Raw genomic sequence first — 16,774 nt, 5'->3', positions numbered from 1 at the left:
TAGTTTGTTAAGCTATCAGTTCTCATCACAATAAAAGGAAACAGCCATCTGGATGCCTTCATCCATGGCATCAGCAGTGCCCATCTCTAACATCCCTTGTTGATAAAACATATAGATAAAAACATATTGGACTATATGCAGTCCCTGTTGTGGACCCATCACTGCCAAATGGGTCCAAGCAAAACACTAAATGAAGACTGTTGGTGAGTAATAAATCCAGGGATAACAGGAGCAAGGTTAGAACCATAAACTGGGTAACTGAAATGAATGCCTGAGAAACTGAGAAAGGAGATGACTCTTAAGAAAAATCATGCGGGAGAAAGAAGTGAGAGGGTAAGAAATTCTAAGTTGCGAGTATGGCAGAATTTCAGAACTTATCTGTGCCTCAAGTCACACAACCAGTTCAACTCTGATTACCCACGTGCATCCTCTGGACTCAGGTTTCCAGTACCTGCATGGAAAATCCCAAAGCAGAACAAGGATTCAAGTCACAGCCTTGATTACACCACGCTTTCCCCCCAGTACTTCCTCTTGCTGTTCCTGCAAAGCTAGGGATTGGGAAACCACCGTGGATTCAGATCAGGATCTGAGAAGCCCGGCGAAGGCAGCATGGAAGGAGAGCAGGTGTGCATGGCTGCTGCAATCTGCCTGAGGGCAAGTTCACACTTGAGGGAGCCCCTGCTTTGCTCCTGGAGGCTTAGTGTGGCTGACACAATCAAGCCATCTCCACACTGTGAGTAGATGAACACGGCTTCCCTGCCATCCTTCACCCTGCGCTTGCCACATGGATCCTGGGGCATACACTCAGTCCGTGAGGATTCTCTTGTGATTCTCTCGTACGTATGCAGTGAGAGCCATTGAGAATGATGTCACCGGGCCTCTGGGGAGACATTGCTCACCTGGTGACCTGGGCCCTGCCCAACCATGGACAGCTGACAAACCCTGACAATTGTAGGATGTGTCTGCAGGTTTCAGCGAAACTTGTGTCCTCTGCTACTGTTCCTTTCATTTCGAGTTGAGAATAGAGGTTGGGGCTGGAATGCCTCCCAGACTATAGATTACAGTTGGGCCATTTTATTGTCTTTCTGAATATGAAGAAGTGTTTCTTTTCCCTGTTTTTTTTATATGCTGGTTCCTTCTCCAAATGCCTGCAATAGCTGGGCTCCCAGGCCAAAGCTGGGAGACAAGAATTCAACCCAGGTCTTCCGTGTGAGTAGCAGGGACCTAAAAACGTGAGTCATCATCTGCTGCCTCTCAGCATGTGCATTGGCAGGCAGCTGGAATCAGAAGCGGAGCCAGGACTCAAACCTAGGCACTGCAACATGGGATGCAGTGTCTCAAGAAATGTTCTAACAATTGTGCCAACCCTCTGATCTTTAGTACATTTTTTGATACAATTCACAGTGTATATGCAAATGAAGTTTGGTGATTTAGAGTTTGGAGTTTCGAATCAGTGTAATTCCTGCCTCTATCACTTGTGAGATTTTCAGTTTCCCCATCAAAAAAAATAATGATGGGATGCGCGAGCCGAGCCGGGGAGCCCGTGAGCCGGTGAGCCGGCGAGCCAGAGGAGGACGCTGCCGAGGGCTCTAGCTTCCCTCAGAGAATGTTTGTGCAGCCCAGGGGCGCCCGCAGGTGTGCTCCTGAGGCCGGCCGCTGCCTCTAGCTAGCACCTGGGGCCAGTTGGCAGCTCCGGCTGGGCACCTCCTAGAGCCAGGGCTCCAGCAGGCATAAAAAAAAATGATGGAAATAATAGTATCTTACTGATAAATTATTTCCAGGCTTAAGCAAAAATGATACATTTTTAACACTAAGCATAAAAAATACCACTTATTATAAATACTCCTCAACCATTTCCTTCTGTTAGAAAGTGCTTAACATAGTAATGGAGTTTTGATTGACTTGTCATACCTAAATCTAGGTAGACTGTATGTCATCCAGTAATCATACTTAGGTCCAAGTAAGAAAAGAATGCATCCTTTTTCCTAGAAGGAAAGACACAATACTTCTCTGTAGTACTGTGCCCTAAATGTTATCAGTGGGATATAGTCCCAACCCTTTATAAAAATGTGGCACTTGGCAAGATATTTGCATATTCCTTACCAACTCCAATACTTCAGCATCACAGAGAAGCAGACATCCATGGTTCCCGTCCTGTTGATAGGAAACAGATGAGACCGGCCTGACATCTCATAGCAACAGTCTACACCTAGACCTTCTCTGCATCCTTACTCTGATGCATGCAGCCACCCACGGGGAGCACACAGATGCTGATGTAACATCAGTCGTCATCTGTCTTGCTAAGGTACCAGACGACCTAAAACATCAAAGTAGAACAGCAGACCTCTCTCCTGATAATTGGACAGCCCAGGAAGACTGAGAAGGAATTAAGGCAAATGTTCTCAAATCAGATATGGAATAAAGTGAAGTTGGAAAGAAGAAGGGAAGGAGGGAAGAGAGGAAGATAAAGCCTACCTCTGCCCTAAACAACCCAATGGCCAATCTTAGACTCCCACAGACCCGAATGATATAATTTAAGAATTTTCTTTCCTATTATCTCTGTGGAACCAACCTACGGTATCTGTTGGTTGACAGTATCTGGCTTTCAAATTAACTTCCTCAGGCATCTGAAAACAAAGATGAAGCTCAAAAAGACTACAAGAAGAGACACTAGAAATGTAAGCTTACAAACTGCTCAAAGTCAGGCATTCCCTGGCACTTAAGAGCTGTTTTTGCTAATGGGTAGCAACTGAAACTGGCTAGGATGGTACCATTCCTGAGCTCAAGAAATAGCTTTGTAACTGAACTCTCATCCTTGGACTCCAAAATTCTTGACACCTATAGCAAGTAGGTTGAGTATCCAGATGTGTCTGCCCCAACAGATGGACGGGTTCTTTAACACATGACTTTATGAAGATGCCAACCATTTTATGAGAATAACTCATTCAGTTTCATAATAGTTAGCTGAAACACAGAGACATGTGGAACATATTTGAATGGGTTTCTCCAGAAACGATCTTCTCTCTGGCTCTTTACTTCTTCTTGGCGCATGTTCCTGTTCTGATGCATTTAACAGCGGAGAGGAAGGTACCATTTCTTAGCATTCAGCCAAGAAGTACAATTCCCAGTTGAGTCTGTGTTGAAAATGGTGTATTATAATTAAACATCTTCCAAGGGGGTCAACATTTTAAATGTCTGACTGTCCACTAATCATGTTTATTAATCAAGGAGGTTAACTATAGAACTGCTTAAGAGATGAAAATGAAATAATGGTTCCTAGTAAGGAGAAAAGATGCTTTATTTATCCAGGTCTCAAGAATAGAACAGATTAGACTGGCTGGTGAAGAGGTAGCTTGGGGGCCACAGTAGCCTACTTGCTCTCAGCCCAGGCCGCAGTCCCTGGAAAGAAATACCAACCACACTTCCACCCAGCACAAGGTCCTTACAGCTGAGCAAAATCCCTTGTACAGCCACAGCATTGCTTCAAACAGCCCTTTTGGGACCCTCCTAACAGTCCCAGTTCTTCCAGGACCTTATGGAAAACACACTGAATCAGTCACTGAAAAGAACAAGACAGGACCCTCTACCAGCTGTTGAGGATTGCTCATAGATCCACCTTGAGGCATCTCATATTAGAACTTTGAGGTTGCCACTATTTTGCTCTTGTTCTGATTTTTTTAATGAGTGTGTTATTTTCTTTATATCCATTTATTTGAAAAGCACAGGTTGAGAGAGAGAGAAGGAGAGAGAGAGAGAGAGAGAGAGAGAGAGAAAGAAAGAAAGAAAGTTCTCCTATATGCTAGTTCACTATCCAAGTGCTCATAATGGCTCCAGCGGTATCTACCCTGCTACATCCAGATCTCCTCTATGGATAACAGGAACCCAGCTACTTGGGTCCTCACCACTGGCTCCCAGTGTTTGCATTAGCAGGAAGCTAGAGTCAGGAACAGGAGATGGGTGTCAAACTGAGGCATTCCACCATGGAATGTGGGCACCTTGACTTCTAGGCCAAATCCCTGCCCTTTCTGCTCTATGCTTATTCCCTGGCATGAGGGTAGTGTACCCTTAAAACTCCTGAAATTGACACTGATGCCTCTACCATCCCATGATCTATCCTCCATCATTGTCTCATGCACTTCCCAGTCCACCCCAATCCTGGTTTTGCAGGCACAAAGCTCTATGAGAAACCAAGAGAGATTCCACCTTGCACCAAAGCTGAGGAACACTGGGCTAGAAATTAAAAATAAGAGTTCCCTTTTATACCAAAAGTGGATTCTAGAAATCACTTTCTTCATCCTACCTGTCCTGAGAGCACCTATCACCAGATGATAGTTATTTAAAATAATGTAATAAAAAAATGATGAGTTTGGGAAAGTCACCCAAGTTAATCAAGGTCTGATGCAATGGGATGTGGCAACATGATGCTCAAAGAGTCGGGAAGAAGCTTGGGTTTAGAGTCTAAGGAGTAGCCTTTGACTTGCTCCTCCTCCACTTCCAAGTTGCATCTCCTTGGGAATTCCCATAACTACTCAGCGCCTTAACTTTCTTAAGTAAAAGGAGAATTCACTAGAATCACATCCTGCCTTTCCTTTCCAAGACTGAATCTATTGTTTACATGTAAGAGGACAGGAAGAGCAGGCAGAAGTAACAATTTGAGTTGTGCTTCTGCTACACTGAATGAGCACATACCTGGGATAGGTAATTCTCCTCTTTGGTGCATGCTCATTCTCTCACTCTCTCCCTCTCTCCCTCTCCCTGAGTTGTTATTTCTCTGCACATAAACTCTTTATTCTGGAATGTACATTGTGAAACAGAGTTACTAAACCAGATGTAGTTCAGTATCTGAAGCCACGTTTATTTTACAGGCAATGTAAAGGATTTTCAAGAGCAGTTCATACTGAGAATGGTTTTAACTTTATATACTGCCACTAAAACCTAATCTTTATGTAAAGTGGGATTCCTCTACACAATGAGTTCATAGGGTTCTTGTGAAGATTACTTGAGGTAACTCCCATAAAACACTGAGCACGGTGCCTAGCACTCAAAAGGTACTGTTTTCTCTGTCAATATCCCAATTCTAACGCATGGACTAAATTCTGTCTTGTCATTGGGAATTACAAGTTTGAGATCAAATGAATCAATAGGAACACAGGTCACGTTTCCTTTTCTGAGATCTGTGTAGGGAACTTGGTAACAGCTTTGCTGTGAGTCTTCTCTCAAAACAGCTGAGGAAACGGGCCAGAAAGAGTTTGCCAAGAACATCCAACTGGCCAAAATTCTCAGGAGTTGAATTTTTATCTTTAAATTCTATCTCAAAAAATAATTAAGGCCTATTTCTATATTCATGGCATCATAGATATCATGAAATTATTCATTTTCAAAGCTTCTGTCAATTTGATACAATGTCAAGACAATTTCAGCTTCTTAATTTTCTTCATATAGCAATCACTTAACTAATTGAAACAGATTTTCTAAGTGATATTCTTCCCTATTTATTCATAATTATCCAATCAGTTGAAGTACTTTCCTCTAACTTTAATCATAATAGAATAACTGTTTTAATCAGATAAGTTTAAAGTTTAATCAACTCAGACTTCTATGCTTATGGAAATGTTTTAATAATCTAAATTAAAATCCCCTACAATAATTCACGCACTCCTCTCAATGGCATTTCATAGTTCAAGGAGGGGCACATGCCATGGGCTTAGCCTTGATTGTATCAAGCAAAAGTCATTTTCCTTAAACACAGCATAAATTGCATCTTAATATCTATAGATTTCCATACTGACAAGAAATTTACTAAGCAAATTTTATAACTGTCTAATGTTATTAATCATTTTACCTCCATATTTTAAGGAGCTGAACTTGCATGTTTAAAAACCATCTGAGGAAATCTTAGACTTCTATATTGAAGGAATGGGAGAGCCTAGTTTCTGCAAGGCCCATAGTGAACAGCCAAGGGAAGCACATGCAAATTTTTTGCACTTAGAGAATAATCTACTCAGCTGTATTAATCCAATTGGATGATGCCATGTGGAAGTGATAGATAACCTTGAAAATGTTACAGAACAACAAGCTATTACCACTGAGTAGGCAAGTAATTATAAGTAGGTAAATTCAGGTTCATGGGGTAATTGGAAGCAAAAATTTACTAAGTTCTCCCTCAAATAGTCTTTTAGTTCACAGTGATATCAAATATTGTGAATTGATTGGTGTTTTTTCCAATTCTACATTCTACAAATATTTGTAAATTGCAGAAAACAATAATGAGAATAACTTGGAAATTGCACTATTAAAATGTATTTACTATTTTTTTTTTTTGACAGGCAGAGTGGACAGTGAGAGAGAGAGAGACAGAGAGAAAGGTCTTCCTTTTGCCGTTGGTTCACCCTCCAATGGCCGCCACGGCAAGTGCACTGCGGCCGGTGCACCACGCTGATCCGAAGGCAGGAGCCAGGTACTTCTCCTGGTCTCCCATGGGGTGCAGGGCCCAAGCATTTGGGCCATCCTCCACTGCCTTCCCAGGCTACAGCAGAGAGCTGGCCTGGAAGAGGGGCAACCGGGACAGAATCCGGCGCCCCGACTGGGACTAGAACCCGGTGTGCCGGCGCCGCTAGGTGGAGGATTAGCCTATTGAGCCACGGCGCCGGCAAAATGTATTTACTGTTAACATTTTAAAAATCTATAATAGTCTAGAAAACTATAAAAAAGGAAACTCACCCCCTAATGTTAATATCCAGGGATAATCTCTTCTGAAAGTCTGATTAACACACATGCATATATATCTACATATAAAGATTTAAATCGAGATTACACAGTGTAAGCAACTTCTTACCTGGAGTTTTTTCATTGGAAATTGTGCCATTTTTTCTTTGCATGTTATTAACCACACTAATATTTTCAAAGCATATTTATTGATGACTATAATAAAATATTCCTGTAATACTATAAGCTCCATGAGTATAGGAATGAAATCTGTTATTTTCATATATCCAGGTACAAAGTATTCCATCATTTATTTAATAACCTTCCTACTGTTTGATATTTTGGAAGTTTCCAAATTTCCACTGCCATAAATGTTAGAATTATTAATGTACAAATTTCTCCAAACTGCCCCCTTTCTCTAATAGCTATTCTCTCTCTCTCTCTCTCCCTCCCTCTCTCCCTCCTCTCTCTCCCCCTCCCTCCCTCCCTTTCAGCCTCAGAGGAAAGTCCTATTTTGCCTGATGAGTTTTGGAGTCTTTGTGATAATGACTCAGAAGGAAAGAGACAAAATTGAAGAGGTCTGTGGACTAGGACTATAAGAATGTCAGAACACTGGAGGATAAGATGTGAGAGTACTTGTGTGTAGGGATAACATTGGAGGTTAAAAAAGACTGCAGTGGTCTATGTGAACTCCTCACTGAGTTTTTAAAATTCAAGTACAGAAATTGAAGTGGGATTTTTTTTTTTTTTTGCCTAACATCCATTTGTGATTATTAGAGTAACCTGGCTTCTGAAACAAAGAACCCCCAAATCTCAGTGACTTCATCATTGAAGTTTGCTTCTTAGGGCTGTCTGTGCAGCAGGTAGGCATACAGTGCTGGACCTCATGTGATGATGTAGGGAACTCTGCTCCTTCTGTATGGTGGATTTTACATCCTACAGGGCCTGAGTCCTGCCCTGGTTCTCCCACATCCTGCCTGGAGGTGAGGAAGCAGAGAACACAGACGATTCTGTGGGAGTTCTAATGGCCAGACCTAGAGAAAACATACATCACTTATTCTCTTGAGACAGTTTTCCTCTTTCTTCCTAAGCTTATTTACTTACTTGAAAGGCAGAGCAATAGAGAAAGATAGAGAAAGATGTCTTCAATCACTGGTTCACTCCCTTAAATGCCTACAATAGCTGGATCTGGGGCAGGCCAATGCTGGGAACTCAATCTGGGTCTCCCATGTGGGTGGCAGGGACTCGAGTGCTTGAGCCATCATCTGTTGCCTCGCAGCATGCACACTAGCAGGAAGGTAGATGAGAAGGCGAGAAGTGCCTGAAACCAGGCATTCTGATATAGAATGCAGGAGTCCCAAGCGTGGCCTAAGCTAAGGCATCACAAAATCCATCCCATGTATGCCTCATTCCATTGCCCGGAACTCAGCCATATAGCCCCCACCTAACTGCAAGAGAAATTAAAAAGATGCTTTGTTGTGTCCCTGCCTCTGCTATCAATCCCTACTCTATGACATCTTGGTAAAACTGTTACCTCAGGTAAACGTGCTCCCCTGGCCAAATGGTGGGTGCAGGGCCTGGGTGGAATGTCCTTCCTGGGTATAGTCATGAGCCACTGAACAACAGGCATAGGTTATGGGACATGCAGTGTGAGACAGTGTCATTGTGGGAATATCAGAAAGTGCGCTTACACCAAGTGAGATGGCTCTGACATCGCCATGTATGTTGAGCAGAGGGTCTATTTGTGGCACATGACCAGATCTGAATCTTGAAAACAGCGACAGATGGCTGAATAGATGTGGAGCTGCTTTATCCTGATGGCAGTTCCCTATGAAAAGCCTTCATTTATTGCTATAACTTGGACTCCCACCTAGCCTCGGACCTGTCATTTCCAACAGCCTTCGGTTTTTCCTTCCTACCCATGATCTACCCACGTCTTTCCACCTGTTTTGCGCAAGCTTGCCACAAGGATTTTTTGTTCTTATGACCAAGGGATTCCCTAATACAGAACTGGGCTTATTTTGAAATTATCTTTTATCTCTATTGGTCTGTGTGTCTCTGCTGATAATACTTTAATGATGGTTTTTTAGATGCACACAAATAATATTGAGATCAATCCATGTATACATAAATCTTTACCCTATTCCTAATTATGCTCTTAGGTCAAATGCCCAGATAAAATATGCTTTTAAAAATATTGTAATATAATCTAGTCCCAGTTGCTCCTCTTCAAGTCCAGCTCTCTGCTGTGGCCCAGGAGTGCAGTGGAGGATGGCCCAGGTCCTTGGGCCCTGCGCCCTCATGGGAGACCGGCGGGGGGTGGGGGGAGAGGGCACCTGGCTCCTGGCTTCGGATCAGTGCAGCGCACCGGCCGCCACACGCCAGCCTTAGCGGCCACTTGGGGGATAAACCAACAGAAAAAGGAAGACCTTTCTCTCTGTCTCTCTCTCTAACTCTGCCTGTCAAAAAAAAATTATAATACTAATTATCTATTTCAGTCACTCAAATATCAATATAAAATCTTTTCATAAGGATTCCATTTCAGCTTTAGAAAATGGTGCTTTCAGCACTATAGGTAACAGTGAACAAGAAAGCGCTCACTGCACAGTCCAGTGTTAATATTAAAGTTCAATCAACATACTTACTCACGCATCAAGTCCCTACAAAAATGCAAGACAGAGTATGAGCTCCCAGGAGAGTGGTGTCCTCACTTGCAAAAGGAGGAAAGGAGGGGAGGATGCAGCTGTATCATCTGCAGCCATCAGCTTCCTAGTCAGTTTGGAGGACTTGGGTTTCATCAGAGGCCATCCTTCCCCCACCCAGCCCCTCCAGGAATATATTTGCCTCTGCACTGTGAGGTCTCTGGGCCTCCACAGGGCACCAAACAATTATTGGTAAGATCACTTTGTGAGCACATTTTTAAATAAATAAGTAACATTCCCTTACATGAATAAACTTCATTACCAATCCATGGAACAGTTTAGAGATTTTTAAAAAAGAAATAATTCAAATACATATCATAAGCATATGACACTATTGCCAAGTACTATTAAAGGAAAAGGCAGCTATGGACCAAGATTTTAAAAATCCTAAACACAGTTTTCAGAAACAGAATTAAGTGAGACAATGAATCATGGATAAATGTCAATCACTCTGCATTGCAAGGACAACTTTATGTTAGCAAGCGAACTAACATAATATACCCTCTTAACTGCCAAAACATTTGTTTAATTATAAGTCTACTTCTGATTTTAAAACAAATTGCAAAATAGGATGGGATGGATGCTTCTTGAATATTATCAAAAAATAACATAAGGCATATCTAAGACCAGCATTTTCATTAGTGGAGAAATAATGGAAGTAGTTCCATTAAAATCAGAAAAAAAGGGATGTCTTAGATCCTCACAATTACTTAATATTGATCTCAACATTCAAGCCAAAGCCATTAAGAAAATGTAATAAGAAGTATGCATACTTGAAGGAAGGAGGTAAAATTATTTCCAGCTAACAACATTTTATGTAATTCATAATGTCCTGCAAAGTCCAAGAAAAGAAACTAGAAAACTTTCCAAAGTATTAAGAGAAACGGTAAGATAGTTTCAAAATGCATGTATGAAAATACAATGGCTTTTTCACAAACCAGAGATAACCTATGGGAAAAAAAACCTGTGAGTTTTGCAATTAGAACAAATAACAAATAGAAAAATAGAAAATTAATTTGCAGCAATAAAAATTATAGAACTCTACCTAGAAATACAAAAGAATTATTCAATAGTGAAAATACACACCTAGGTTTCAGACAAAAAGATCTTGTGTTGTAAAAATTTCAGTTCTCAGGGGCCAGCGCCGTGGCGCTGTAGGTTAATCCTCCGCCTGCAGCACCAGCATCCCGTATGGATGCCAGTTCTAGTCTCGGCTGCTCCTCTTCCAGTCCAGCTCTCTGCTATGGCCCAGGAGGGCAGTGGAGGATGGCCCAAGTGCTTGGGTCCCTGTACCCGCATAGAAGACCAGGAAGATGCACCTGGCTCCTGGCTTTGGATCTGTGCAGCGCCAGCCGTGGCGGCCATTTGGGGAGTGAACCAACAGAAGGAAGACCTTTCTCTCTGTCTCTCCCTCTCACTGTCTGTAACTCTCTCTCTCAAATAAAATAAATTAAAAAAAAAAAATTTCAGTTCTCAGAATGGGTGTTCAGCCTTGTAAGACACCTGCATCCCACATCGGAGGGCCTGGATTCAATATTCAGGTCCAGCTTTCACTCCAGCTCCCTGCAGTTATGGCTCAAGCAACTGCATCCCTGCTACCCATGGGGAGAACTAGAAGCCATTTTCTGCTTGGCCCAGCCAAGCATTGTAGGCATTTGGGGACCTGTCTCTGTCTGTCCTCCCACCTAGGAAAAACAAGGTAAATTTTCTCTAAAATATGTATTCTCTAAAATATGTAATTCCAACCAAAATGCCAACAGGAATATTTAGTATTTAATAAAAATTATTTTAAAATTCATCTGCAAACACCATAACAAAAATTATGAAAAGAGTTGGGGAGGTACACACACTTCCCCTACTCAACAGCAACACCTTGTCACAAGCAAGAATAGTAATAACAACAGCAGTAAGACTGATGGCATTGGCCCAAAAAAAGACATACTGCCAAGGGACACAGTAGAGAACCTGAAAAACAGACTCAAGTACTATGAGAATTTAGTGTGTGACAAATGTGGCATTTCAAATCACAAGAGAAATGTTGATTATTCACTGAAGAATCTGGGGCAGCTGACTACTGTGTTAGGAGAAAAATTAAACTGCATAAATTAAACTCCAGTTAGATTAAAATGTATAATAAATGGAACACTTGAAACAAAAGTATGAGTAAACACTTTTAATAACAATAGAGTGAAACAAATCTTTCTTGACACCAAAGCCAGAAACCATAGAAGAAAAATGAATTTACATAGAATTTAAATATTGTTGGGCAACAAAAAACAGAAACACCAAAATGTATAGAAGTTTGAAAGACTCGGGAAAAACAATGTAGTAACACACAGGGTAAAGAGTTACCACTCCTCCTACCGCTATGCAAGGAGCTCTTGTGAATCAACTGTAAAAGGAAAGTGGTCAAAGACTATGAACAATCGATTCACGAAAGATGAAATTAAAATGGCCAAAACAGAAAAAGATGCTCAGTTGCATTATTTCCAAAATACAAATAGAAACAATAAAAAAGAACTTGCTTTAAACCATAACATTGGCATTAGATAAATAACAAAAAAGCAAATACAGTCAAAGGAGGAAAATACTGGCATTATCAAAAGTTGTTGATGGCATATAAATGAACACAACCTTTTCTGAGAGGAATTTTGTCAACTCATGTCACAATTATAATTGTAGTGATGCTTATAATCAATTATAAGTAAATCTCATTAAATCCAATACTCTTATGTTTGCAAATTCTCCACAAAGAGATAATCACACACTAGGGAAAGCATAGATGCACAAATATGCCTTCTCTGTTACCATCCACAATAGCAAAGTTGGAAAGACAAAAAAAAAAAAAAAAGGTCCATCATCAGATAACTGGTTAAGCAAATGAGATACTCACAGGATGTCATTATCTATTATGCAGAAACATGATGTCAGCATGTTTCTGAATAGGGAAAAAACAGCCTGCAGTGTAGGATGATATTTATATGTGTGTGCAAATACATTTAAAATCCCGGATATTTATTTCTAGATGGTAAAATTTTAGTGGCTTTTATTGTCTTTTCAGTTTTTTGCATTTCACATTTCTTGCCAATGAACATAAGCCAATGTCATTTTAACTAAAAAATACTCAGTTCTTTCAAAACAAATTGGTTTACCAACAAGTCCACTAATGCTTTTCACTATCTTTGTCCCACCCTCTACATCCATATTACAAAATTTCATCAATCCTACATGGCACATTTTTCCCCCAGATTTTCCTTCACTAGGTTGGGTCTTAAAATAGATGTATCTCACAACTGCTGTTGGCTATGACATGACATAGCTGTCGTTGCCTGTGTGTGTGCAAACTTGGCCATAGGTCTTCGGATTGTCATCACTTCAATTAATTGAATGCATTATTGGAACTACACTTGTTGAATATACATATTCCAACACACAGATATACATTTACTTTGGTTACTGTTGCTGTATCATCGATCACCTCAAACCTTGGTGGCTTACAAGAATCATTTTATCTTGCACAGTTTCTGTGAGCTGAGTATTCAGGAAGGGTTTGGCAGGGTGGTTCTGGTTAGGAAATCTCCCCTAGACAGCACTCCATTTGTGGCTGGCACAGCACCAGCAGACGTGGAGGGAAACACAGCGACTGGAAACCAGCAAAGCCTCTTTCTTCACGAAGTCTCCAGGCTTGGCCACGTGACCCTTCTTCAGTTGGACCAGTCTGATCTTTCTCATAGTGTGGCAGCCACAAGGTAGTCAGACTTGTAGACACAGAGGCTCTGGGCTCCACAGAGACTGGAACCAGCAGGCAAGGTCAAAGTCACATCTGCTTTTCCAATCTGGTTTCAGAAGCCATTCAGCAGCACCTCTGCTGGGTTCTTCCAATTTACGTGCGAGTCCGGCTCACGTGAGGCGAAATCAGCCTGCCCCTCTCAGTGTGGAAAGGAGTGACATTCTAGAAACACGTGAGGAACAAGAGCCATTATTCACAGTCATCTCTGGGGGAAAAAAAGTCTGCCACACAAGGTTTTCAAAAGATTACGCCATTGTTTACACTGAAGTGCAATTGTAAACCCAGAAAGGGACATGATAAAAAATAATCCATTTCTCTGGGTAACAGAGTTCTTTCAGCAAGTGAAAAACGAAAATTGCAAATGAGGAGAGCAGCATCCCGCAGTCGAATTGCAACTATTCTTCCTTCGTAGCTGTACCAGACACATCTTCTACTTGGCCTTGCGGGCCTGCTGGCCTCACTTCTTGTGGAGCTGAGGTGCTCCTGGACCCTTTGGCTTCAGGATGGCTGGGACCAGTGGACAGGCCTGGCAGGAGATGGTAGGGAGAGGGGAGAGTGAGAGCAGAGCGTTCACCCCCGGCTCCCCACCCCCCAGTTTCCTCCCTGGCTCAAGGATCCTCCTCCCCTCATCCTTCAGGGGTGAGGAGAGAGCTCCTTGGCTGCTAGCCCCTGGCTCCCTCACTTTGCTTTTTGGTTCCCCTACCACTTTGAAAAAAATAAATCCCCGTGATAAAGAGGTGCATAAAACGATGCCACGTCTTACAACCAGTGGCCTCTTAGAATAGATGAGGGGCAACTTCAGAACTGACCCACTCCCCTTCACTTCATGTGGTAGCAGAACAGATGAGCCTGCTTGAGGCCTTCCCGCGGTGGGCAGGTGTGCTGGGGGGAGCCAACAGACACGTCAGGAAGCTTCCCTCCCAGAGGGGCTAGTGGCCGGACTCTGAGGAAGGCACCCCCCTAATGGATTCTATGTCGATGCCCTTGTGCACACCTTCAGTGATGTCTGCTCCACGTGCAGCCTGACCTTATCTAGGACTTACGCAAGCCCCCAGACTTACCCTCGTGTAGTAGAAACAGAAGCGCAGCAAGGAGAAACTGGTTATCAGACAGCAAGGACTGTCCTACAGAGTGGGGAGAGTACCTACATGGAAAGAGTGGGTTGAGATGACAAGGAACAGAAGGAATGGGACAAGGAATCGCAACAACAAGAACCATAATCATACTCATAAAAGATGCCCTTGTGTCTCCTGTGACTCACAGGGTCCAAAGAGGGAGGTGCATCTGTGAAGCCTGGGGCAGCTGGTTCCATACAGCATCCAATTTCGGAGAATTTATTTCATGAACACTTCTGTGCACGAGCCCAGTCCTAGCCACAGCTATGCATCTCAGTGGTGACAGCAGCCAGAACTTCCCAAATCATAGTGAAACCTGCACACACGATACTAGCTTGTACGTCAGATGTTCATTGCACTGAAAATCCAGCATATTCTTTTCAAGTAGAACTGGGTTAAGAGACACTGTCTTGTTTTCATTGGGCAAGTCACTGATTCGTTTAAGTTACTGAGAAAAGGGTGTGCCGGCTTTGATTGGATATAGGAAATCATTTTGTGGAAATTAAATTTTTGGTATAAAAATATTTAAAAAATGACTCGAGTTAATTTCAATGAGTTCCAAAAATTTGTTATTAACATCTGTCAAGAAAACAGATTTCTGCTCTCTGTTTTGCAGATCCTGGGAGGCAGTGGTGATGGCTCAAGTAATTGGGTCCCTGTCACCCACATGACAGACATGGACTGAGTTCCCAGTTCCTGGCCTTTGCAGGCATTTGGGGGAATGAAACAGAGGATGGAAGTTCACGCTTGTTCTCTCTCTCTCTCTCTCTCTCTCTCTCTCTCTCTCTCTGCCTTCTTCCTCCTCCTCTTCTTTCTCTCTCTCAAATAAATAAGTAAATAAAATTGGAGGCACAAAGCATCACAAGGAGAGCCAGAGCTGTGTCACACCACACTGGGAAGCTCGGGGACTCTTTCCTTCTCTACTCTCTTCTCTCTTCTTGCCCAGACCTTGAGAACGATGAGAACTTCTACATGCAAAGATCCTCTGACTCGGCACTTCTTGCACTGGGGTATTGGCAGTGTCTCCTACATTAACGCAGCATCAGAGCTAGTCTTTCAGGATGCTGTGTGCTGCCAGAAGTGCCCACTCCCCTATACCATGAACTTCTCCAGCATACAAATCCCTTAGTATTTCAGACATAAAAATCCAGTGTATTCAAAATGAGGGTGATCTGATGAACAATCCCATTCTGAGGATTTTCTGCTTTCAGCTGTTAATAGATTAGTAAACTTTGTGTGGAAGATAAGAAAGTAGATTTATCTTCATATTATTTGGCCCCAACCTAAAAATCACGCAGGTCTAGAAAATCCCACATGCCTACAGCTGCAAACCTGGGCAAACACTCCCAGGAATTCCAACTGTCCCCACGTGCAATGTTAGAGGCACACACCATATGGCATAATTTGTAGCTATAGAGGTATAAAATGTTGTATGACAGAGCTGGAGAGGGAAAATGGTCTTTCTTAAAAATGGGAACTTGGCGATATCAGAAACAGGAAGACAAGAGTCTTTGCAATGTTCCTTTCAATTCAGGTGCTCTATTCAGGATTCTCTCGATGGCTGGTGTCAGAAAGCCAATTTAAACTAACTTCAGGCTCTAATTTACTAGCTTGTACAACTGGAAAAGGTCAGGGTGAAGGGGGCCTCAGGCACTATAGCATTCAAGAACTTAAGTGGTTTTATTAGAACTCTGCTCATCTCCTGGCTCTGTTCCTCTATACAGACAGCTGACAGCTTCCCTGACAGAGTTACCACAAACTTTCCTTTTCCAAGCCTTTGCCATTCAAAGGCTTTGGAGAAATTCATTAACATCCAATTGGCAATAACAGATGCTCTTAATTTGGAAGGCAAATTAAAGGTTTATAGAGAATGGTCATGCATTGATGTTTAAAATATAAATAGGTCTAACCACTTTCTACAACTGTTAGGCAGTTTACTAAAGCTAACTACACATAGCATCTGTGGGCCAACAATTCCACTTCAGGGTATTCTTTCATAAGAGTTGATTGGTTGTGTTTTCAGCAAAACATGTACGAAAATGATCATAACAGCATTATGGTCTCCACGTGGAAGCAGCCCAATCATCTGTCAAGAATACAACAGATAAATTGTGCAGTATCCACAAAATGGAATATACAGCTTTGAGAGATAAAAGGCAAATGCTATATACACAGCAATAGGGATGACTATCACAAACGGAACACTGATTGAAAGAAACCAGATATTCTAAAAGTACATATTATATGTCTCTACCTGTATATAGCCCAAAAATGGGCAAAACTAACCGAGCAAGAGAACACTGCTCCCCGGTGTGGGTGGTTGAATGGTAGAGGTGTGATCTGTCGGGGTGCTATAAACACTCAACTGTGAAGGGGATGGCAGTTGCCTGGTATGCATACATGTAAAACTTCTTCTGCACCTTACCAAACATAAAATGTTTCACTAAAAAGTTTTCAAAAGG

The 16,774-nt window shown here is 42.1% G+C and overlaps 1 protein-coding gene across 2 annotated transcripts in view; it reads right to left on the bottom strand.

Moving 5' to 3' along the window:
* The window catches only part of HTR7 (5-hydroxytryptamine receptor 7), a 158,232-nt gene that overhangs the window by 22,864 nt on the left and 118,594 nt on the right, over positions 1 to 16,774 (bottom strand). Inside the window, exons 3-4 of one of the 2 annotated variants that reach the window (XM_008270184.4) lie at positions 14,259 to 14,341; positions 11,566 to 13,723 (exon numbers count right to left, since the gene is read on the bottom strand). The exons of the other annotated variant lie outside the window; for it this stretch is intronic. Coding sequence (XP_008268406.2) covers positions 13,593 to 13,723; positions 14,259 to 14,341 — 214 coding nt within the window. The 3' untranslated portion in view covers positions 11,566 to 13,592. Of the gene's footprint in view, positions 1 to 11,565; positions 13,724 to 14,258; positions 14,342 to 16,774 lie in introns of those variants that run through there. 2 annotated transcript variants of the gene reach the window in all.

The sequence above is a fragment of the Oryctolagus cuniculus genome, chromosome 15 (assembly GCF_964237555.1).
Source record: "Oryctolagus cuniculus chromosome 15, mOryCun1.1, whole genome shotgun sequence".
NCBI lineage: Eukaryota > Metazoa > Chordata > Mammalia > Lagomorpha > Leporidae > Oryctolagus > Oryctolagus cuniculus.
This window is presented reverse-complemented; position numbering and strand designations above follow the sequence as displayed.